Source organism: Apteryx mantelli, chromosome Z (assembly GCF_036417845.1).
Source record: "Apteryx mantelli isolate bAptMan1 chromosome Z, bAptMan1.hap1, whole genome shotgun sequence".
NCBI lineage: Eukaryota > Metazoa > Chordata > Aves > Apterygiformes > Apterygidae > Apteryx > Apteryx mantelli.
The window spans coordinates 17,018,578-17,045,066 of record NC_090020.1 but is presented as its reverse complement, the minus strand read 5'-3'; the positions used below and the strand labels follow the sequence as shown (position 1 = coordinate 17,045,066).

General features: G+C 34.2%; 1 protein-coding gene across 1 annotated transcript in view; it reads right to left on the bottom strand.

Moving 5' to 3' along the window:
* The window catches only part of SHOC1 (shortage in chiasmata 1), a 70,939-nt gene that overhangs the window by 27,427 nt on the left and 17,023 nt on the right, over positions 1–26,489 (bottom strand). The window contains exons 3-12 of the mRNA XM_067316018.1: positions 24,120–24,249; positions 23,399–23,480; positions 15,595–15,782; positions 11,299–11,461; positions 9,349–9,451; positions 8,263–8,410; positions 6,742–6,849; positions 3,183–3,306; positions 2,252–2,346; positions 1,035–1,277 (exon numbers count right to left, since the gene is read on the bottom strand). Coding sequence (XP_067172119.1) covers positions 1,035–1,277; positions 2,252–2,346; positions 3,183–3,306; positions 6,742–6,849; positions 8,263–8,410; positions 9,349–9,451; positions 11,299–11,461; positions 15,595–15,782; positions 23,399–23,480; positions 24,120–24,249 — 1,384 coding nt within the window. The remainder of the gene's footprint in view (positions 1–1,034; positions 1,278–2,251; positions 2,347–3,182; positions 3,307–6,741; positions 6,850–8,262; positions 8,411–9,348; positions 9,452–11,298; positions 11,462–15,594; positions 15,783–23,398; positions 23,481–24,119; positions 24,250–26,489) is intronic.

Below are 26,489 nucleotides of genomic sequence, written 5' to 3'. Positions count from 1 at the left end.
AAAAAGAAGGCCACACTACTGTTTTGAAAAATTTTCACCACCTGCTTGATATATATTGGTGTTATCTTCCTAAGAACGGGCAAGCAAGGAGTTTGATTAGGAAGAAAGGTTAAATGCTTAACAGAAGCATTATTAGAGGAAAAAAAAAGAAATAAGGCATACGATTACTGCCTTCTAAAAATGTGCTTTACTGGAACTGTAACGTTTTGTGCTGCTGCTGCATATCCATGTTATCTATGTATACATGTATCTAAACACTTTGCAATATGTAAATAGCAGTTAAGTGGCAATGTTCTTCCATGAGAACAGCACCTATCTGTAGCACAGTATGCTACAGTTCTGATACTGCAATCTGTCAGGCCTTGGTGTTCTACAGACATGATTCGTGCATTGCAGCCAGGCTGCAGTTATTCTAATAAAATTTAAACAACCTTTTAGTATGTTCTGTTGAAGCTTGATAATAAGTATGCATTGTGGCCCATCAGAAATTTTGAAGTGGTTCAAATCTTTTAAACCATAACCAGAATAAAAAAAAATTCTGAATAACATCATAAAATAAAGAATCTTCACTGTAGCATATTCTTGCCACTGGCCTTTGAGCAGGTAAGACAACACGAATGTCTGCTTTATCAAAATATTCAGTGTTATAGTGTGATCCATTAACAAGAACAATATGTAATTTGAATATGTAATTACTGTTCATTAAGAACTCTTCCTGAATGAGACTATTTTGTTAATAAATACGGCTGCTGGAAACTACTTTTTTGCGTCTGTTGTCATAGTAACAGAAAGGATACGTTTGTATGTAGTTAAATACAGGATTTTGTCCTTTTAATTTGCTCTAACTTTCCAAAAGTGGATCTTAACATAGTAGTGTTTCTACTTTATATTGCTATAATACATTTTATTCTTGAGAATAAGACCTTCATACCTACCTTGCAGGAAGTATGTGATTGTCACTGTGCAATTTTCTGTTGAAGTACCTATCCTTGCCTTTTTATCACTAAAACTTTTTGAAAAAAAAAAATACTTACATTCTAGCTGATATGATGTAAACAGGGAGAATGTTTCTACTTCTGTAGGAAGAAAACTATTTGTACTACTAGAATCTAGACTTAATTGCTCTAAAGTCTCTAAGTAAACTGGACTTAATCCTAAATGAAGCCACCAGTCCACTTCCAGGGAGCTAAGCATTGGTGTTTCTATGTCAACAGATAGTAGTTCTTTCAGTTCTGTAAGTGAACGATGCTGACAAGTAAGTTTAACAGTCTGATGCTCTGAAGAAAGAGAAATCAATAAATAATATTAATATTTGAGAAACATGAAAACAGAATGTCATTTTGAAAATGAAAGTCTCCAAGTACTTGTGACCTACCTACATATATCCCTTGGTCATACTTTTATTAGCAACTCAGTGTCCATTAATGGACTTAAGTGCAAAGCAGCTAGCATTATTAGAGCAAGTGTGCTTTTTTCTTATTGAGTGTGTCTCTGTGTTAGAATTTTTCAGCTCTATTAATGTATAGTGGCATTTCTCAGGTTACAAATGGGTTTACCTGTCAAAACTACAAGCACTTACACGAGACTACCATACATTTTACACATTACAATCCATTTATACATTTTCAACTATAAACAAATTTACAAATGAATTGGACAACATAACAGGTCATTTATTCAATCCTGAGACTTGTAAAACAAAGGGAAATAACATGAAATGAAAGAAAGTGGTGATGAGTATTCTGATGCTGTCAGAAACCACCCATGGCTTATTTTGTTTTTATATAATTTGTTTTTTAACAGGTATTCTGATGTTGTCAACATATAACTTGTTTTCCGATAACAGTACTTTTCTATATAAGCTGTTTGAAAAAATATTTAAGGATAAATAGCTAACAGAAAAGGTTTAACTTCAACAGATCTCATTACTAAATTTCAATTACCACACTTGTTAAAAAAAAAGTTAGTGGTAGTGAACTGGACATTTTCATAATGAAATAAATCCCTTACATCATTCAAATTATCTCCATGGAAGGATACATGATAGACTAATTTCTTTGTTGCCATATACATAATTTTATACCTACACTAAAAAAATTCAGATAATCCAAACTTTGGGGGGTTATTCCAGTTGGATAAACTTCAAGAGCTGAAGAGAAGATATGTTCAGTAACATATCACTATCTTTTTCACTATATCACCTCCATGTATGTGGAAGTCTTCAACATTGATTAGAAAATCTATACCTTACCTTTAAGCAAAAGAGATTTCACATCATCCTGGTACTTCTCTGACTGCCATACCAAACATTCTAAGTATTCTCTAGATGGCTCTGTAATAAAAATACTAAGAAGAACATAAAAACAAGACTTGGAGGAATTAAGTTTAACAGCATTATCTGTTGAATTTCAAAACCAATTGATTCATACAAAATTACTTTGTAAAATGCCTGCTTTCTCCCCAAACTTCTCATTTATTCATTCACTCATTCATTCATCCATTCATGAAAAGTTTTCTTGTGCATATATAGGGTTACTTCATGCAAGACCACTGTGAGCAGAAAGGGTTAAGAGGAATCACAAAGGTTGTGCATATATCTCATGAATTAAAACAGTACTGAAAAATAATTTTCTGTAGATTGTGGTTCCCTCCCCCAAAAGATATTTAAATCCTTCCTGCCTATGGCAACAGAACAAAGGCTAGTCTCACAAACAAGATGAGAAAGAAAGGGTGAAGCAATCCTACTTCTGTGCCAGTGAGAAAAGGCTTAAATTTCATTGTTGTTTGCATTTGTCCAGAACTTGGACAATACATTTGCACTGCATCTCTTCTGGAGATTTTGTAGGTGATGCTGCTCCACAAATACTTATTGTTGCCTCCTCCAAAAGTGAAACTGGATTTTCAGGCTATTAAGCCTCCCAGGAGAAAAAGAGTTCTACAACAGAAGGCTGGGTTTCTTTTTCAAATTCCCTGAAAGAAGGTCACAGATATGGATTGTGCCCTCTGTGAGCAAAATACAGAGGACGCAACCTCTCTTTAAAACACTTCCTTTCTTTAAGGCAAAACACAAAGTAAATACAAATGTCTAAAAGAAAATGACCACCAACTAACAGAATAACGTTATTTTGCACTAATTTAAGAGTATTTTGTGATAGTATTTATTCCTACAAAGTTTTCATTACCTGTTAGCAGAAAGAGGTTCCTCTTGGAGTCCTGTATCCAGAAAATTCAACTGAGACCTTTGTTGTCTGCAAGGAGGACTTAAAGGTACTTCCATTTCCTTGTTCGGATATGCAGCACATTTAGCTAGAAATTGCATAAAATCCACCCAAACCAAAAAACTGTGTTATTATTCACAAAGCTACATGTGATGAAATGTATATATTTATGAATTTTATTACACTTAGTGAAGCTTTGTATTAACACATAAAATATATTCATAAGACAATTCATTATTTAAGCAGTAAAAATCAGAGTGACATACTTCACATTTTAATTTCCAGACAGTTATGGGGAAAATAATGTATAGGTCACATTTCTTCACTGACTCTGTAATGTAATTCTGGCTACATACTTTTCCCACATACGGTGATTATTATGATTAAATCATCAAATATTAAGGATAAGGTTTTGGTATTAAGTGTTGATCACTGGTGGCCTTCGTAGGTACACATAAATGAAACTACTTAGATGAGAGAGATATCTCAAGCAGTTTTGTGGTGGCCTGTAACATTACAAATACGGATGAATGGACCCAGGAAATCCAGAAATAGAAACCTCAGGATTTTAAGGACACAATTACTCTCTTGAGTAGAATTAATATTCATTGGAATTTCAGGGATGAAATTAATTCTAATATCTCATTTTTAAAACAGTACACATACAAGTCAGATGTTAAAAAATTCCATGGAAGTCACTTTTCACATGTCTTTCTTGTTAAATAAAGGTAGACATTTTAATATATTATTTCTTTTTATTAAAATCTTGTACATAATTTGCATCTTTGTTGATTTTTGACGTCGTTTCTTAAAAACTGGTGGTTTATGTGATTGCCCTGGCATTCATCTCTCTGACATTCTTCTAATAATTTTTCTAGTCAAATTGGACCAGGGAGTAGAGATCAGAAAAAAATCCAGTTCTTATATGTTCTGTGAAAACCAGCAGCCAGAAAAATCAGAAGTAAATCAGCGCCTCCATAAAGAAAAAAAAAAATTATAACAAATTTCATATTCATTCCAAAAGGCAGCAAGCAGCTGCAATCACCACATGCACATTTTTTCACCAACAGGCACACAGCTGGCTCTGAATCAGCCATCTGCCCAGCTGCTTACAGCTGCTACTTGTCCAGCCTAAAAAGTTAGAAGATAGGGGAGGAAGGAGATAGGACAGTGGTAGGAAGATGTAGTGTGTACAGTACACATTGAAAAAAATAAGTGTAAGTGTTCATACAAGAAAGAAACAGTCTTCCAACCAATATAATTTCTCTCCCATTTACTTAGAAATAAGAAAGACTTATCAGTGGTTGAACTTCACCTTCACAGACTGTTTCTTGTGGCGAGAAACTAAATGAACACTTTTCTCCCCAAAGTACAAGGATTCGTTCTTACGACAACAAATTTCCTGACATATTTAAAAAGAACAATCATTTTTCTTTGAGCAATAATGTTTGTATTCTTCTCTTTGAGTTATTTTGCCTTTGAGACGCGAACATTTTGACCAGTAACATCAGTTAAGCTCTGCCTACAATCAGGGAGTCTATACCCCATTCCTCTTCTAAGAACATAAACGACTGAGTGACTTCTCTTGTCCCTCAACTCCTTTATCAATTAACAATCCACATAGCTAGCAGGATAGGAAGGCAAACAATTAAATGTCTTTCAAAAATGCCATTATTTTATGACTGGTTCTTCTCTGAGTACTTGGCCATATATTTCACTCCTGGTATCTCATAAACAGCAAAATTAAATTCAGGAAAAGACTGCAAGGTATCTCTGCTAAAATTTGACACCTGATACAGGTAATTCCACTAAAAAACAGTGTCTTAGCAATGTATATACAGGTTTGCAGGTCTCCATCCTAAAGATCTGAGTACCTTTGAAGAAAAAAGACAAAGAAACTGCCTATGCCCTGCTGAATGAGCCTCGTCTGATTCAATGGTACAGCTAAGCCAGCAAACTGGTAACACAGACTAATGTAGTTAGATTCATTTGAAAACAATATGAGATGGGACAGTCTGACTACCAGCCTACTCCTGAGGAACAGAGACTATCCTGTATGAGCTCACAGGCAACGTGTTACTACTAGGTACAGCAGGAGGGTCTCAAACTGCTCAGATCTACTGCTATACTTAAGCTCCTCTTGTTTATAATAAATTTTAGAAGTAAAAAGCAGACAGGTAGCTCACTGGGTTCAGACTGAAGTTAATCATGTTAGGCAATAATCTCTAGATGAATCCTAAGTATAACTTGTCTCTGTAGAACAGTGTATGGTGGATTTGCCTTGAGCCTTTGTATCTGACAATTTGAGCTGGTATGACTGCTTCCACCAAAAGCCCATTTTCACTCCAGTGTAGTATCAGAAGCATTATGCTATTAGCCTGGAGAGGAAAGACAGTCTAGTTAAAACCACATGCAAACCGAGGTAGGGAGGGGTCTTGGTCTGGAAGAAAAAAAGAATATCTCAAGGATTCTAGTAACTGCTGGATGAAAGACCATCAAGTGAATATGCACTGGAGGCTAACACTGTAACACTGCTACCGGCCACAGGCCAATGCACTGATATGCTTTTCCTAAGATCAGTCAGTCTTTGTAGAAATTTTCCTGCTTGGAATTAAAGCTGAAAAATATCAGCATCATTTTGCTGCCTCTTTTAGCCAACCAATATTTAAGGTGTGAAAACAGTAAGGATGGGAAGAATATCCATTATTTTAAGAGATTATATCTAGAATCTGAAAAAATTTGAATTGAGGTTGGACAGTTAGCCTGAACAGACAGACACCAAAACTGTCTGGCATTAGTTTGTATTGTAAACTACCATCACGCTTGACCGATGTTTTTTCAAGCTGATGTTTTCTCATGCCTTTAGGCATATACATAGAATTTCCTAAGACGAACATATGAGAAGGCAGGATTCAACTCACGCAAAGCAAAATTCAACACTTTCAGTTTACTTCTGTGGAAAACAGCTCTGTGACTTCCTGATTTTATTTCTTGATCACACAGCTATACTGGACCATTCATAAACCAAAATGTCTGCTCAGGAGTTTTCTAACTCTAGAAGGTATGGACTCAGCAGGGAAGTCTTAAGTACTTCTTCCTGAATTGTCCTCCATCACTCCTTTTCAAAGTGCTTACATAGGACCTTAACAAACTTTAAACTGTGCTCTTTCACTCCACAATTTGAATTAACTTAACTTTCCTCTGCCCTCTCTGGGTAGGGAAGCTGTTAGATAAAAAACCCCCCAAACTTGCAAAGCTATTCAAGTGCAAAAGATATGGACAGTAATTGCAGCTAAAAGCAGCACAAAGCAAGTGGAAAGTTGTGCTTCACTTTTAAAACTCTTGAAAGGAGTATGGCACTTCTACCTCCTTATGGTACAAGTACAAAATAGTAGATTTCACAAAGCAAATGTTCTGATCTTAAGTAGATGTGGCACACATACACCCAAGAACAGGACAGGGGAACAATTACTTGAAGAATTTATTTTAAATAATATCACTGAATTTATCTAGGTCTTCCTACCTGACTCACAGAAATCCAACACACTTCTGCTATTACTGGAACAAACTTCTTCCAGTTCGGGACAGTATTTGGAAATTTCTGATTTGTTTGCAATTTCTGCATTGAGAGCTGAAAACAGATTTTAAAATATGTCAAATTAGCCATTTATTTCTTTTTCCTACCAAAACAAAATTTTCAGGTTTTTTTTTACTGGTTCTCCATTTTACTGGATCTCCATAACTCATCACGATGAAGAACTGCAGGTACGTTTAGTAACCCTGCAATAGGCTACCCTAGAGGACCAGAGCAGTAAAAAGTCTCATCCCTTGACAGTGCTGAAAATAAATGCAAGATAGTATAGTCTTGCTAAAATAAATACTTTGGGTCACTATCTGAACTACAGTGATGTGATTTCTGGAAGAAGCAGGTGGTCTCAAGGTATTTCACTAGGAGTTTGTCCATGCTTTTTTTTTTTTTTTTTTTGCTACTAAAAAGGACAAAAACAAAACAAAAAGGAAGAGGTTGGAGTCTGCACACAAAATCCCCAAACCTCTGCAGTAGAGGTAGAGTCATTTCGCTTAGTTACTACTGGAACATGGTATGTATGTACTAAATATATCAGACGAATGCACATGGAACTGCCTTAGTCAAATATCCAAACGCTTTTTGAAGTTTTGTCTTATCTTTAATACGTGACTTGATTACCCAAAACTGCTGCCCTAGCAGTAGCAGAATTCAGCATGTATCCAACATATTTAAAAGCATGAATCTTGCTTCTTTGAGCAACACTACCTGCTTCCTGTCCACCAAAGAAGTGCCTTTACTCACTTGTTTGCTAAAACCAAGCTGTTTTTTCTGTCAAAATTAAAATCTCAATGTCTTTTTCTCTTAACTATACAAGATACTGCTTTAGATATAAATTCAATAGCCAATAACTGTCATTAAGGATGTACTTCTAGTCTGTAATGTAGAAGCAGTTAGTAACTTCCTAAAGTCCTTTAAAGAAATGACTACTGTAATTTAGAATGTTCTGATTATCCACGGAAATATTTAACCTTTTTCTTCTAGAAACCTGCTTTGGCTTTTGCTATTACAATGTCATTAGAAGCCATTTACAAGCAATTGCCATTACATGCAATTTATATGGCATAACTATATTGCATATAATCCTCTTGGGTATATCTCTGGAAGTAAATTTAAGCACAGATAAGAAAACATAACACTAAATTATTGTCTTCATGGAGGACTGGACATTAGGAATTATGGCTCATGTAACATTTGACTTCAAGATTACAACATAACCCTGGACTGAACCGTGCAGCAAACAGATCACTTCCTCTTGGCTATTTGAGGAGACATTTCTAATACTCTGAAATCTGGGTACAGCAAAATTCATAGTTTCATACACAGAAATTCTCATTTGACAGACTATAAATTATGATGTAAATTATAAGTGAACTGAAAGCAAAAGAGCTAGATTGTGCTAAATTTGCTCAAATGAGAGTAAAATCAGGTCAGGCATGTAAGAAAACTAGCTCTCACTTCCTTTGATCAACTCTTCACATGTGGCTTCATCACCCATAGTTTCTGGAGCTAATTTTAACAACTCTTTCAGTTCCAAGTGTGATGGAATATTGATTTCTGATCTGCTTGTTCTGTAGACTTCTAACTCAAGAGGCAACATTGAATACTGAAAAATATTAATCACAACACAATGGGTAAGTAAATTCTAAGTTTCTCTTGATGCTACTGTAGAGTTTCAGCTTTTTTAAAATCTTGAAATAGCTTAGTTCTAAACTGATCTAAGAGCTTTTAAGAACAATGTCATATGACGTGCATGCAGTATAAACAAAGCTTGGTTCAAGACAAAGAAAAAATAAAATAGAATAAAATAAAATAATGTTACAATATTTCAAAATGAGTAAGTGGAGTAAGAAGAGCGGATCTGAACTTACAGTTCCCATCAAGCAAAATCCTCATTTATTTTACTGAAAGTTTGGTATAAAACTGGATCATGTTATCAGCACTGTTACTGGCACCAAAATACATTTCCCCAGCAGTGTGAGACTATGACTGTGATAATTTTTTGGTTATGTTGAATAAACTCATTATAAATACTCTGAGGATAGTTCTGATTCTCAGAATTCTTCTCAGTATTTCCTGAGCCCCACTATTCCTCCATAGTGGTAACACTGTAGAAACATAATGTGACTCAATGTGCATTTTTGGGCAGAATTTTGAAAAATGGAGCAAAAAAAACCACATATATATTTTATATATCTATTATATAAACATAGTCCCCAAAAATGTACCAGGACTTTCCCTTTCCCTTGCACACATCATGACTTTTTATTCTGGTTTATTTCTACTCTTAGTGTAATGGTACTTACATAAAAATGCCAGTACATCAGATCCCAGCAGAAACAGCTGACTGAAGTGGTGATTCATAACAAAGGCATCCAGGAATTAAAAATATGCATATAATAATAGTGGCTTTTTATCTGAGAAATAGGAAGGCTTCAAATATTTGGCAAGTATGAAAAGAATTCAGTAAAATGACTTGCAGATGAAAAAACACTTGTGCATAATAATCAATAATGTAACTGGCAAGAAACAACTTTGTAATACCTCTTCATCTTTTAAAGATATTGGACTGAAGTTCTCTTTAATTCCCTGCAATTCTTTTTTACTCTCCTGCATCTCCATTTTATTTTGGAATGTAAAACATTTCCTTTAAAAGATCATAAAATAAAGCAAGTGACTTCTCTTTATTATTTCATATGTAAGATTAAAAGTTTTAACAGTAGATTGATAATTATATATATGGGAAGTTCTTTTTTTAAATCCATGGTTTTCTAGGAAAACAATTCCAAGACATGCTGCAATGAGCTGTATAACTAAATGAAATAATTTTTCAAGAAAATTGTACAAGCATAGCAATTTAATATTGAGACTTGTCCTTAAAGAATACAAAAGAGTATTAAACTTGTTCACTGGCCCAACATTTAAGTTCCCTGTCATGTCAAAACTCTTCGTACAAAAGCTTCAGATCTTATTTTCTTCTAAAACAATTTTTTTCTACTATATAAAAAGTTTGTATTATCTATAATATTCACATCATTCCATATTTCTGAACTTTCTGTTTCTAGAAATCATTCAGCATCAAACAAGGCAGAGTATACTCACTATTTATTAAAATAACAAATAAAAAATATTTTCACTGATTAAACTGATAAAACTTTTAAAATGCCAACAAGAAAAACTTTGGAGGCAGGCTATTTCTTGCCCTGAAAAACTAGGCTACAAGCAGCAGGACAGGTCTGAAGACTTTTCAGAGACTGCTGGAAACCCTCTTATTGGGCTTGCTTCTAGTGGCCATAACAAACACTGAAACTATGAAAAGAATCACTTTTCACTGGGATAGCTTCCTCGTAAGTCCCTGGAACCTCTATTTTACTGAAGGAATATTATAGATTGAAGAGCATAAATTGTTCAAGGTCTAGCCATGGGATTCTCATCCAAATTTATTTTCAGCAGAAGTTTGTCTGATTAAAGAATGCATCTCCCTGCATGTTCCACTAGGAGATTCAGACTCCCATCTCAAAAAGGCTGGTGGCTTTGCCAATAAGAAGTGGATTAGCAGAAGGTCAAAACAATTTGTGTAGAGGATTATACTAGCATTTTTTCTCCTGTAACTAGCAATTCTGCAAGTTACTGTAGAATTTGGATCGTAACATTTTTGTGGGAGTACTCTACCATGTGCATGTAGCCTTATGCCTGCCATGCATTGCAAGATCAGAACTCATGAAAAAAAGTCGTCATTCTCCTTCCCTCTCCCTGCCCATTTCTACTACTGTATAGGTACAAAATTAAATTCTGCTTTGCCTTGCCTGAGAGACATGCAACCTTATCAAATGCAAAGGAATTTATATAGGTCATCCAGGCAAGAGTAAATCAGCACAAAATTTAGCCAGAGTTTGTCAAAACATATATACACAGATGAATATACTTACAAAATATTAGCCACATTTTTATCTGTTTTAATGTACCAGTTTGTTCAAATCCATGACATAAAGGCCACATTTCAATTAAATTCAATCAATTTAACAAAAACAATTATAATTAAAATTTGAACCTGAAGAACTAGAACTCACCAGGGTAAAAGCATGGATCTACTGAAAGAGGACAGACAGGAGAGGAAGAAGGAACATGCAAACTTGGGCAAATTCCTGGTCCTGCTAAATTTAGTGGCATTTTACCAATAAGGCATTAGTCAGTCTGATGAAGGTTCTTTAAAGATAAGCATTTTTCAGCACTCCAAAACTAAAATCTTGATCGCATTTGACAGTTACAAAACCTAAAAATTACACTATTTGATCTATTAAATTTTCTTTAATAGTGTATATAAATTCCATCCTGCTCATTTTTTCTATATAAGAAGAAAAGCTAAAATCTTTACTCATTGCAAATATAAATAAATTGTTTAACATCTAACAGAAGTTAAGATTTTAAAATGTTAATGGTATTACACAGAGATTATTATTTATGTTAAATAATATACAGGAATTTTGTATATACCTGAAAATGCTCTCTTCTGTTAATTTCTGTCCTTCAGAATTTAAAAGGGGATCTTTCACTAAAAAAAACTGTAGCCTGTCCAGAAGGGCATATAAATTAGGGAGTTTTTTACCATAATTTTCAAGATTATCAACAAAAACAAGTTCATCTCCAACATATAAATCTGAAATAAATAAAATACATTAGTAAACAGTATAAAAATAATAAGCATTACCAGAATAAAGATAATTGTTGAACAGCTATTGAAATGCTATAAATATTAGCACAACAGTAACTTTTTTACTTTACATGTTTTACAATTTAAGTTGTAAATGCAACAAAGACTAGATTTCCAATAGCTCATCTAATAAGCTCTGGTTGTCGTCTGCTTCCTCTTTTGTTATATGTAACACTTGTTAAAAAGAAAAGTTAATTTCTTGTCACTCCCTTGTTTGCATTATCAACCTATCCTAAAGAAAATTTTGAGGTACGTTTCGGTTGAGTAACTTAGTTCAGTGCCACTTGTGACAGGCTTGCACACTCCAAAAGCCAATAACGAAGCAGTCTGTACTATACAGCCATATATCTAAACCTAAACATAAATTTTGCAATTCTGCAATAGTGATCAATTTATTTAAAAAACAGAGAGTCAAAAAATATAGAGGGTGACAAACTAGTATGATTTCAATAAAGATAAAATTATGGACTTAAATTTCTTTTGAATTCAGATTGCTACCCTCCATGAGACAGAAACTGATAGAGGAAGGAATCACAAATATTTGATGCACTCCTTTACACTTCCAACCCTTTACTTACACTGAAAAGGTACAGAAGGAGAGTAAAGAACTCCCTTTTCTTTTACTAACTTGAAAGCCTCCTGATTCCCACATTCCTCCTTCATTCCTTAGATGACTTCATATCTGTAATATTCCTGCTTTCCTTCCTAGTAGCTGGAAATGATAGACACCCAATATGGCCCCTCAAACTGTTTAGAAATTTTATGTTGCATAACACAAACAGTTCCCCATAAGGAAATTTATCAGTTCAAAAATACATGCCTTGCTATAATATGCCTATGTTTAATGAAATGACTATTTCAGGGGAGGCTACTAAAACTTATAGTGGCCAACAAAGCTTAGAATACCTCCCAGTAAAGAAATATACCATCTTTTCTAGTACAAATTACATGGTCCTGAATCTGTACTTCTTTCTTTTCTTAAGGCAACCAGGAAAACAGTGTAGAAGCACTTCAATATTCATGTAAATTGTAGTTGCAAAATTAGCACTAAAATTATTCAGAAAATAAAAATTGCTTCAGTATCATTAATTTGATCGTGTTGTCTACAAAAAATATCTTCTATAATTTCTTCCTCATTTCATTTTTGTTAATTCAAAGAAAGCAGGATGACTTCTAACATGGCAACACTAAATCAGGTCAAATAAGGCATATAACTTTGCTTTTGACTTGCATTTATAATTCCAGTTTAGCTATAGCTTTTATTAATTTTTGATTATATTAATTTGTGTAAGTTTTTATTGTAAGTGGCTCTACTATTTGAAATGTATGAAAAGGGACCGTTTTTCTCTTCAGTTAGTCTTAATATTACTCTAATGTGATTCAAACATTTTAATTAGTGCATTTCTTTGTTAATTTTAACACATTTAACCTCTTACATCCCACCTCAGGAAAGTATGTCTGCTCAGGAATGCACTTAAGCAGGTACTCAACTGCCCTCTTGAAAAGGAATAGATACAATCACATATCTAACTGCTTTCCTGATACAGAATTTTACAACTGGAGCAATAGCTAAAACTACAGATTCACAAATGACAGTGTTAGAAACCAATACAAAATTAAACTCACAGTTGCCACTTCTTGATTTTAGGAGGTGTAATTGCACCTAAAAATAGACTTATTTTTCAGAATTGTAACTTGAAGGCATTAGCATCACACACTTCTGATTCAGAAGCATCTGCTCATCAAAGAGTAAGAAAAGAACTTTAATGGGCTTAAGCATGAGCTCAAGTACTTTATCAGTTATAACTCATGTTTGAACGGGGGCCTTATTGGTAGCGTTGTCACGTGTTACTGCAATGGTAACGTTCTTGAGCTTTAGCTGGAGCTAGACAGTACAAAGACGGTAGTCATTCCAGTGTGACCCCTTACACATAACAGGCAGCCTATGCAAAACAGAAGGACTATGAACTGCACATGAATTATTGGGAGCTTGTTTCTAATTTAATTTAAAGAGACATACATTGGGAAGAAGTCTAGAAATCTACGTTAATGACTGAACCAAATTTAGTTTTCAGCTTGTCCATTCTATTTGCTTGGGCATACTTCACAGTTTTAACTCGCTTACAGTTGTTTGCCACTATAGTCTAGTAATAATTTAGTAGCTACATTTTAAATGTAAGCACAACCTATTTGCCAAATTTCACAACATTACTGGAAAAAACTTTGTTTTAAACAAGAAACTTCATATCATATGCAGTGCTATGACTGTTTTGTTTTATGTATTACTTTCATATACTACATCTCAAAAAGTAAAATGACTCAAGAAATTGATTTTGGTCTCTGAAAGGAAGCACAGGGTTATATTAATGGGAATAACCATGAAACATTTTAATATGCACAAGCAGGTATAAAAAAAACCCTGCACTAATAAATGAAGTTATTTAGAATTAAAACTTAGCCTTCCTCTATTAGAAATACCAATTTCAAGTTATCATTCAAATTCTATCTATCGTTCTTAATTTCGTATTATACATGCTTTTAAAACAAGACTGGATAACTATGTCATATTGCCCATAATACCCCAGTTCTAATTATTTTTACCTTTCAGTGAATTTCCACATTGTGGCATTCTCTGTATGTATCTTAATGCCTTTAGTGAAACCTACTTGGTTTTGTGCTGCCAGCAGACTAGCATGCATTAAGTAACAGGCTCTCAAATAAGACAAAATAACTTGCAAATCTTTCAAAATGGCAGCTTTTAATAATGTCATAATAAAGACTCCCCTCAAAATTTAACTGGCTTTTACTTACTTTTTTTACTTTACTTTTACTTTTTACTTCTTGAATATAACAGTAAGTTAGAAAAAATTTTGCAGTAATATACTAGTTACTTTGATAGATACTTGTTGACTTGTTAATCCAATAAACTAGTCAACAAAACAGGGAACAGTTTAATATACTCTTAGAAAAGGAAAATCTAGTCTCTTTAGCTTGCATATTTACTTTTGTTTAAGCACTGTAATTATATTTATCTATAACTCTAAAAATACAAAATGTGTTATGAATTTCATGGTTTTTTTTTTTCTTCCAGAGACTCTTATCAGTGGAAATTTAGAGGTTGTTTCTAAGAAAGTAAAAACTAAGAAATGGAAAACCATCTGAATTCCTTTTATACTCTTTGTAAAGATATCTTATATACAGAACTTTAATCAATTATTGAGACCTTGAACAACAATAAATATCCTTCTTTTTCTGCCATGGGCCTATTTTAGGAAAAACATCAGAAATTACTTATTCTGATGAATTAAGATTACTGTCTTTCAATTATTAACTATAATACACTTGTATTATTGATACTATGTTTCTAGTATATGTTATCTTGTACAATGTTGTATCAAGAACGAGCTGTTTCCCCTGTGTGATTGCGGAACAAAGCTCTTAGTAAATGATTAAATTACTTTCCTTTTCTATACTAATCTATTTAGAGGTAGGACCCCTCCCACCAAACCCTTCATTTTTTTTTTTTTAAAAAAGATAGTTTGGAATAATAAGCTGTAGCATAGTTGAATCAAGCGCTTTCTCAACATTTTGGTTTCTGTGATCAGAATTTTTTCTATCCATTAGGGTGCTACTGATCAGAACATTTCAGAAAACACAAAGGAACACTACACAATTTGAACTATCTTCATCCAGCAATAAAGCCAAAACTGCTTAATCCTTTCCCTCCTTTATATGGTAAAAGAACATGCAACAGGGATCTAATTTTATCGAACTAAAAAGGATCATGACCATTTTAATCAATGCCCAACAAGGTCTATTTATCGTGATTCTTTTTGTACACCTGCTGTATGCTTAAACAGCCTGAAATTTCTTTTGGCTTGCATCTATCTTGCACTGTTCAGACAAGCCCTGCTTCTCCACAGACTAAATCCCTCTTAAAAGGTTATAACTACTGAAATTGCAAAGGATGCGGTCACCCAAAACATCTCTTCAATGTCTACGAATCCTGTACTAAAAATTAGGGAAGTTATCAAGTTGACATCATAAAAAGTTAGAAAACAGTAAATTAAACACTTTACCTTGATATTCTTTAAGTTCGATGGCACAGTCAGTTTTTAAATATTCGTCTTCAGTGAATTCTTCTTTATAAATGTTCTTCATTAGTAAATAAGATGCTTCTAAGTCAGTCTGAGAACAGGGATTTGAACTTGGAATAACTTCTATTAATTCCTTATTAATATGGAACTTTATACAAGAGATAGGTTTCCTAAAAAGCAGAAAAAAATTCTGATACTTAAGTTATTCTAAGAATACTTTCTGTAAGATAAAAGTTGACTTCCCTGACTCCTCAGTGAAACAGCTGTACTGAAAAAAGATACTCTAAGAACTTTGATAATCACTGTTTTCACCGGAAAAGACTGGAAATTACACTTGCTATCACTATTCATTAGATTGCATCTCTATGGTCAAATTAAATGTTTTTGTTTAATTTTTGTCCAAGAAATAAAGCTTCTCAAATTTCACCTCAGCACAAAATTGAACAAAAGGATAATGGCTGAAAAAAGGCACCAAACCCACAAAATCATAGCATTTACGACAAAAATTTGTTGCTTGGTTACACATATATCCAGGTTTCAAACATTATGCAGAAATTGAAAGCACAGCAGCAGTGGTGGTCAGAGAAAAGACAGTATAAATGAAGAAACAAAACACTCAGTTTTCCCTTTACTTTTCATGTTAATTTCAATATTACTATTATTTATCAAGAAGAAAAACTGGTTGTTAAACAGCAAGATCTTTTGACTACAGGAAAAAAATCACAGTATTGGGCTAATTATGCATTGGGCCAAAATATTTGTAATTGGATGATAAAAATATGGTTCATGATATTGCTATATTACCCTTAAAAATTAACTGGACAATAGACTGACTCTGACTGATGAATGCTGACATTTCTAAAGAACCCCAATTTTCTCCTAAGTATGTACTTACTGAACTTCATATACTGATTACTCAGTTGTGCATTCTATTGATTTACTCAGTGTCCTAATAATTCTTTGTATTACACGATCTTGCTATTTGCTAAACATCTGGAGGTTGAACTCCTAATATGTAAATCAGAATACAAGTATTGAATACACATCTGACTTTCAGTATAAAAACCTCAGATTTAGCTGGCAATAGTGAGGAATCTCTGCTGCATATTTTTGAAAAAATCAACTACTTTACACTGCAGTAAACAGACCAGAAGTCACTTTGAAACTACAAGCATTACAGTTCACGCGTAATATCTGTGTAGTACTGATAACAATTAATGTTCAAACTTTAACATGGTATAAGCCTTTGAAAATCCAAGGACCTTAGAAAACCATTGCAAGTTACTTAGGGGCTGACCTGACTGAAATCAATGGGCCTCCCTACAGTTTTATAGATAGTTCATGTGTAAGTGAGCTGTTGAGCAGAGACCATAAGGGTAGCACTTTCTAGAGCTAAGACCTTAATAAGACCATACTGGAAAAGTGACAAATACTTTAAATGACAAACTTCACTAAATACAGAACTTATGTTCAAATAATAAAGCTATGCTTGTACAGTGTTTTGACGACAGAACGCGCCACATCATATTTAACATGTGTAGCTTTACAAATTAGATATTTATGATATAAAGTAAAATTTTCAGGAGTAGCTTTAAAATATGGACAGCTGAGTTTGGCAATTGAATGCAGGTACCCAGCTAGCAACAATGGTGTTTAGCCAGCTAAAGTCATTTGGCACGTTCTAAGAATTACAGACCCACCTCCAGTCCTTGTCTCTTTGACTGCCAGATCCCCTCTCATCCTCGCCTAAACAGCCTGTGTCTCCTCCTCATTTTTCTCCCACTTGTTTTTTGTCCTCCTTTTGTTTCTCAGATTCTCCGTGAAGATATTTTCAGGCTGCCTGGTACTTTGAAACAGTTTCCCTAATATATCAGTTCAATTCATCGATGTCTTTGATTAGTCATTCCCACTTACACTCCTCACTAGATGGCATGCAGGACATTTTTCACACAAACCGCAAATCAAAAGCATCAAGTTGACAAGTTTATGGCAAAATGCCTTCATTTCTCTTAATATCCTTAGCTAAATTTTTACAGACACAGAGAAAAATATAAAAAATCTGCAAAACCACTGCATTTTGTAGTGAAAACTTGCATCTATATTGTTATAACAGGGCAAAGTTATGAGCAGATTCTTAGAACAGGATGTACTGAACCTTATGATGAGAAGCAACGCAAAGGAGACATTGCACTCAATTATAATCCTATTTTATATCAGATATTATGTATCAAATTTGGCACATACTTTTATAATTATTATGCCAAAATATAAATAGGTCTAGAATCTTCTAACCAGACAGCTATACTACTTTTGCATGACTGCAAAATGACAGTTCTCCTGTAGGCCATATCCAACAGTGAACACTACTCCTACCACTGCTTTAAATGACAACAGCAGAACATTTTTAGTACTTGTCTCTATCCAAATTGGAAAAAATTACAGCATCTTGCTTGTTTCCTGTCATCTTGTATTTTGACTAGGAAAAAGAATTGGGTGTTTTGCTAAATTTACCTATCACATTATTCACCACCTTTTTCTTCTTAGCAGTAAATCTACTGAATAGCATGTACTATAGGTTAGTTTTTAAATACCCCCAAATAATCACTTACTGTATTTACTGCTCATTCCTCTCTTTTTTTTGTGTTTCTTGGCTTTCAAATGCATGCTAGTATATTATGTCCCACACCAAGGATACTTAGAAGGATTTGTGAAGAATTACTTATATTATTATAAATTAGTCAAAAGTAATTTACTTATATTGTCTTACCTTAAACAGAATGCAAAGCACCTGAAGCACAAACACATCATTTCTTCCTAAATTTAGCTCCTGCTATTACTTCCCAGTCTGATTCCAGTTAATTTTTCACTGGTACATAAACTAAGTCAACTTAATTTTAAAATATATGAATTGAAATCACCTAATTTTTTCCATAACTGGAGACTAATACAGACACTGCTTTCCTCAGGTTTATGTAGATGGTACAAATAACTAATCTGAGTGCTAAAGCAATAGGCACAAAGAGTAATTTGTTGAAAAGTAAATGTTATTTGGTTTAACAAAACTTCTTCATTACCGACATTTAATTTCCCCTGAGATGGCATCTAACTGATTCTTAGATTGCTCACTGTTGACGTAGTGCAGTCAACTGCACTGCGTCTGTAGAATAACTTCCTGGAGGATTTCTTTTTCTGTTAATGTTATTAGTTTAGACAATGTCTTGGGAGATAACTTTGCATGGATTCTGCAGTAAACTCATACATTTCTCACTCTGTGAAGGTGTAGAGATGAGAACTGGTTATAGGTAATAACTCTAATTTTCTTCTGTAAAGTTAGACTGTAATTTAAATTGTTCTTCAATATAGGTTTTGGTATTAGTCCAACTCTATAACTCAAGCTGATTAGAATGCAGAATTATTTCAGGCACAATTCACTTTGTAATTACATTTTTGTCATAAATTTTCAAAATCTAAATAGTTTTCTTTAAAAATGCAGTAATGTCCTGGTTACGTTGATGCACACTGGTCTGATTTAAAAACTGAAAAGATAATCAAATATTTTCAGTTAAGCTATTCAAATGCGAGAATCCAAAATAATATTCCCAGGTTGTTTCTGGCAACCTAAACAAGTAACTTCATTTTTTACTTTGATTTTAATCTCTGATTTTAATCAATAAAATCTCTGCAGCTCTGCAAAACTGGCCTTCTTTTTATTATTATTTACATAATTTTTTATTTTCCACTTTTCATGTTAATCAGTTAAAATTAGCCCAACTTTCATGCAATGTGCACACTTTATAACTTGAATGTTTGGGAAGATTTACTGCTTCAAGTCCAACCTGTTAAAGGTATTCAAACATTTCTTCACTTACTACTGCAAGCCTACAGAGAAGATACGAAGGAGGACCTAAGCATCTAAAATGTAGCCAATTCAATAATGTTAGTCAAATAACCCCTGGAGAGACATCCAAAATCCTTTATTAGGCGTTAAAGTACCCAATCCGATATATGGCAATAATAGTCTAGTTATGGTTCTTTTAAGGAGAGGAAGGAATATTCTCCAAGGAATTTGTTTTAATACTTTCCAGTAAAGATGGGTATTCATCTTGAATTTCCCACAGCTTGCCTGTATACCCTAACCATTACCATAGTTTCACATGCACAACCCTCAAAAATTGTGAACAATTAAAAGGCCTAAGAACACACCTAAAATCAGAGGAGAGGCAGAAAATGAAGAAGACAGAGCCACCTCCATCATTCTGAGCAGCATAAAACTCGTATGAAGCTAAATAAGTGTAAATAACCTAAAGAAATGTATAACCCATTTTGAGAATATCACCCAAAGATCAACAGAAACTATTCAAAACACTCGCTCATTTCAGTGTTACTAGCAGTCTTTTAACTCCTTGGCCAACTTATTCTGTGATGACAAGCCCCAAACTGAATGGGGAGCAGAAGGGAGGCAAAGCTATGCAACTGTGAAGACACAGCATAATATGGGAGTGCAGGTGGCACACACACAGTGCAAATAGGGAGCATAAAGAGTCAAGCTACACAACTTTTCTTTCATTTGTACTGATCCTCCATCAAGTCTATGCTGACTTCATAAAGACTTCCCAGGAAGTACCTCTGAATAGCAGCTGTCAAGTGGGAAGGCCATTATTTCACTGGCAAGGATGAGCCATATTCCACAGCCCTCCCCTACCACAAACAGTGTGGTGTATATACACATTTCAGTCTTTCTCTACATCCTATGTATTATGTATTATGTTTTATGCAGGCCAAATACAGCCAACGAGCAATCCGATGAGTAATGGGGTCTAGGGTAGCTGATCTTATCTGGAGGATAATATCAGCAATCAGACCCTAAAATTGTACCCTGTTTTTAGTATGTATCACAGTACTATATATCATACTAAGCATGTCCTCTTGTTCCATTTCTTTTCATACATTAGTGATTCAGGTAGAAGTCTACTACAAATATACTCAGTGGGAGTTATCAGCAGTTCTAAACCTTTACTAAGAAGAGCATGACCAGAACATCATGAAGGAAGAAGGAACTCAGTGCATCTCACTATATATAAAGAAAGCAGAGGAACTGATTACATTTGTGCTCAAAATGCACTAAGAAAAATAAAAACACCTGACAAGTACTTTTCTCTAATCTCTTCACCAACAGTAACATCATTCATAAAAATGGTAATTATCAGCTAGAAATATAATCTCAAAATTTATTGTCCCATCTCTGCATGTCACACAGTTGATCAGTAACATTGCCTGACACTTTTATAAAAAACTTTTTTCAATTTCCTTTTACTTTTCCAGACTTTGGCTTCACAACCACGGTCCTATTTTAGGAAAATTTTCAGTACTTATGGTACTGTCATCAATGAGAAAGATATTTGAGAAATATATGGGGAAAAGAGACTGGGAGAAAAAGAAGTAATTGGGTAGGACTGGAAGAATGGGAGTGATGGGAGTGGAAGAAGTCAGGGGACAGAGATATCACAGATACAAATAGGTATGAAACCAGGATGAATATTGCAAAGAGAGAAGTTAACTGTGGGGAGATAGGGTGGAAAAGGAGAGAGGGAGAACGGACTCCCTGGAGGAGGAGGAATTATATGAGGCAGAATGGTTGTTAGCCTACAGAGTGTATTTCCCATCAATAAGCCAGGAAAAGAATGCAAGCGACAGGAAACCCACTCTTATCTTCCTGTGATACCTAATAAAATATTCAGCTCACTACTGTGTTCAGAGGGTAAAGACTAGTTCAGTGGATGAAAAGGTCCAAACCTGAGAATATTTTCCAGTTATTTGTTTTTTCTTTTTCAAAAAAGAAAAAAGAAAGGAAATTGTTTTAAAAATCCCTGTCAAAAGAAAGTTAGAAGTTCAAAAGGAATTCACTGAAATGTTAGAGAACTTCTAACCTGACTTTGACTCTACTTACAGACTGACAGCATGTTATGCCTTACCGGCTACTGCATTTGGCATAATTGTGATCACATAGACTTTTTTTTCTACAAATCTGCCGACTTACCCAATAATGAAAATTATCCAATATTATTATCTTCACTATTCAGCATATGGCTATAGGCCATTTAACAGATACCAGACCGAAAACAACTATATTAATTTTTTCTTGGATATCTCAAAAAGCATTGAAAGAAAAATAGAAAATAATTTAATTAATCTTCACAAGATTCTCATAAAAATAGATAATATTATAATCTCTATTCTCTAAAACAGGGCCACGGTACTCATGATGGGTGCCCAACCTGAGACATTAAACCCCTGGTCTTTGAAAGCACTTGGCATTTTTACAGAACTTTCAGTGTTCAAGCACTGCTCCAGTCAACTTCAGTCATAAGCACATGTCTTTGAGTCTTCCAGAAAATAAGAGAATCACATTCAATGGATCACTGTGGAGCTTTTGGTTCAAGTGACTTACCCAAAACCACACAGGAATTTTGACAGCGCCAAAAATATAAACAATTCCCCAGGGAGCATTCAGCTTCCTTAACCAAGCCCCATGAACTGCATACTAGCAAGAAAAGACAACCTCTCCAGAGTCTATTATCTTCATTATCATATGACCCAAGAATTACCCAGATGAACATTAAGGGAGTTATCAGTCCTTTCAAATTTAGGGTAAAGATCTTCTTCCAGATACCCTGCTATGTATGTCCTTTTATTCCAGTTATCTTCTGGATATTAGTTATCTGAAATAATGAATTTTTGTTTTGAAGAGATACACACTTCCTTCTCATGCAATACCACATATACAAACAAGTCATCTCTCCATTGCTACAACAGAGGCATAATCTTATAGACAACATTCTCATTCACTACATGGCTCTGATCAATTCCATGAGCTTGATCATTTCTGTTCCACGAATGAGGAGAGGATTATACAGAAAAAATAGTATGTAGTGATGTAATTAAAGACAGTATCACAGGAAAATCATAGCAGAGTGTGACCGTAAGGTATGGGCAAGCACGGCGTTGACATTTCCTAAATATGACTACTTAATTCTGCAACCACAAGTTTTCTTCTTCACAAAGCTTATTTTTTATGCAGTTCTGAAGATAACATAGATTTCAGTCTAGTCTGTAAAACCACAAATATAATTTCCCCATTTCTTTCAGACTGACAAAATTTTGAGAGCAGAAATTCACAGGATTTACCAGTTTCATGGAAACACTTTTTTTCATGTTCTATGCAGACTATGAAGGTCGAGTTGCAGACCTGTTTTTAAAATGAACTCTGTATTTCAGAGACAATACAATTTTCATATTATGCTGCCATATTAGACATTTCCATTGCTATTATTTGAATTTTAAAATAAATATTTCTATCTCCTATCACTGTAATGTAAGTTTGACTTTTTCTAGCTTCCCTTGACACCTTTTTAAAGGTTTATAAGTAGCCTTTTAAAATAGGCTTTAGACGAGATAACTGCCTTTTTAACGAGGATAGGAGGAAAAATGTCCTTATGGTTTACTTTTATGATTGTGCACAGATTTCAGGGACCTTCCCTAAGGGCAGAAATATATTGCAAGGTCAATTTAAAAAGTTAGGTAAGAAAGCAAAGAACTCCATAAAAATATAGTACCACTTTTAGTGAAAAAAGCATCTTCAAGCTGTTTGCTAACACAGCTTCATGCATTGCATGCTTACAACTGACAGAAAACATTTCTATACTGTTGTCATCATTAGCGTATGACTCACAAAGTACTTGAATGATACCAAAGGAATTGTGCATGTTTTTAAGTTAAGGTTACTGACTTTTCCAGGAAATCCTCCACAGATAAACTTTTCTTCCACTGATCCAATACAGAAATATCTGTCATGTTCTGTGTTGAAATAACTGAGGCTGAAACAGAGAAATAAATAAAATCAAACAAAAATATGAGATTTTACTTTTAGGTATTGGACAAACCATTGCAGAGGCTAACAAAACTGTGGCTAGTATGTACAGAAGAAAAAATGCTTTTAGTTTCCATTAGCAACAGTAACTAAAAATACACCAGAAAGATGCAAATATTTTCTTATTTATTTTATTTTTACCTCTATGCTTGGAACCCCCCCCCTTTTTTCAGTACGTCAAAATCTCAGCATCATCTTTCAAACCTCTCCCAACTAATCAGAAAACTAATGCAGTTTTACTTATCTCCTGTCATTTTCTCATCTCCTTTTACTCATCTCCTTTCCTTCCACAACTGCATAACCCTGACATATTGTAATTGATTAATTCAACAGTAAATTTTCCAGAGGTTTCTACAAACTAATCAATTATCCTTGTGATGCTATACATAAATAAATATCCATTACCCATTTGTTTCTACTTTGGCAATGAACATATGCCATCTGCAAGTGCTGTATGAACTGGCATACCGCTACTCTTGGAAATATTTTCTTTCCTACCAGACATATCATATTATGCCCGAACACCAGCTTTTCCTTTAATCCACAGTGAATATAAACTATATAAGACTATATAACCTACTTCTAGTCCATGGCCTCCTATACTTATCATCAGCAAAGAGTCCAGTGAGATGGTACTTTTCATCTTGATGTAAACAGGGTGGAAAGCAAAGTGATAATCTACAGATGGAAAACTTCTGTCTTGCTATGCTCTGCACAAAGAAAAAGGCATGTGATAAAATTATGAGAGATAAACTTCCATTCTTATTCTTTTTGTGCTCTACCTGTTCAAACAGTCCCACTGTTTTCAAGGTTTTACTACTTCTATATTTAAACTTTATTTTTTGTAAAATCGACACAGTCGAAATTAGGATACAAGCTTAACATTTACCAGACCTGATATTTAGCCTTATCTACACTTCTGCATATGCAAAACTGCACATAAACTTAGTTATACTCATCTAAACTTCTAATGGGCAATTACAGGTGCATACAATAACACTTGCATACACCTCCTGAACAGTTTAACAGACACATGTGCAGGCTGACTAGAAACAGTTTAAAATGATTCCTACTACTGCTTTCATAACTGCTCAAAATATTTTTAAAGCCTCTCAGTTTTCATATGCTATTATGAGCTAAAAATACCTAAATAAATCTAAAGCTAAGCTAAAATACCTATATAAATCTACCTTCATTACCTAATCTACCTTCATTAAAAGTAACAAGGAAAACATGGTAGGCACTGTAGCTTCATCACATTTAGACAGAGAAGTATGTATGCAAAGCCTTCTGAAACATGCCACTGATACTAGATACAATCAACTGAATTCTAAAATTAAAAACTCAGCATGGCAACTTCAGTAACTTTTCATTCAAGACCACTTTCAACAAACTATCCAACAGCTCTTGTGTCACAAAAGCCCACAAGGAGTACTTTATAAATGGTACAGAACCAGAGACAAAACACTGACTTTAGGAAGTACAGAAAAATTATTCTTAAGTAGAGGTTTGGATTCAACACGCTTATAATTCAGGAAGAAGTTGTCCAAAATTCTGGTGTAAAAGGCATACTGGAAAAAGCAACTGGCAATAGAAACGTGGGAGAATGTCATCAGTGAGACTGGAAATCTCTCTGTAGTTCTATGTCCATGGCCTGCTTAAACTCTGCTGCTTAAGGTCCTAGAATCTTCCTACTTCAGTCCACCCACTTCAGCGTATGCTGTCAAGTCAGTTACAGTTTGTAAAGTCAGATATTTTACATGACAAAGTAGAGATAGTTCACTGACTTGGACTGCTACCAGAACAGTGCTGTCAGCTGCACTTTTCAAAACCTTCCTGTATAGGCAGAGAGAAAATGAAAAAAAAGAAAAAAATACACAGGAAGCAATGTGAACAAACACAGTCACTTCTGTGAAAGGTAACCATCACAGAACCTTTTCCCCTTTCAGTCCATTCCTCTGTGATACAATAGATACAATTCCCAGTCCTGTAAGTGCCAGTTAATTTTAACCAAAAGGCAAAAAATACTGCCACAATACAATCTTTGCTTTAGAAGGTTCTTATCAATATTTGATAAACACCACACTGATGCAATATATTCCCTTTTGCCTAAGTCAAAGCATGATGGTTCCTGTATGATCTCCTTCTCTACTGATTCTGTACTAAGAAAGCAGAAAATGACAACTGGATCTAGGTCTGCTACACGTTGCTGGCCATACATTAGATTAAGCAGCCTACGAAGTAACTGTTACAAAAACTACTACATTTGCAGTTACATAAAGTACAGCTAGTGAAGTTCCTGGCAGAAATCAAAGAAATAGAAAAAGAGTTAGTAATAACACGTCCTTATTAAAACAAGCTGTAAGGATTGTGATGTAACAGCTCTTAAAGTACTCTGGGTTTACAAATAAATGACCTGCTGGGGTTTACACAGAAACTTCTAAAGAGATAAATACAAGCAATAAAACGACAGAGATCAGCAAGAAACTGTAAAGCTCAGCATGGAATTTTACTGAGGATAACTTTAAACTAACAGCCCAGAATTAAGCTTGTTTTCAATCACTGATGTCTGTGAAGTGGAAGAAGTGTGTCCTAGGGCTATCTTGACGATGGTAGCCTTATGAAGACCAAAAGTGCATTTTACAGAACAATTCAAAATGAAATTGTTCTAAGTGTAAAGGTCAAGATGAATCAGTTCACTTTAAGAAGTCCATTACCACATAGCCCTTGCCTTTCTCAAATATGTGGAAGTGTTTTTAAATGGCACTACTAATGACTGCAACTTAATCAATGTATATATACTCCTAACTTTTAACAAAATCTAAACTTATCTGAAATTTTCCTTTTTAACTAAAAAACAATGTGTGTTTTTACAGTTCCATATGATTTGCATATATCATCAGTTTGTAATGTAAGAGAAGCTTGAAATTCTAAGATGACTTTGCAGTCT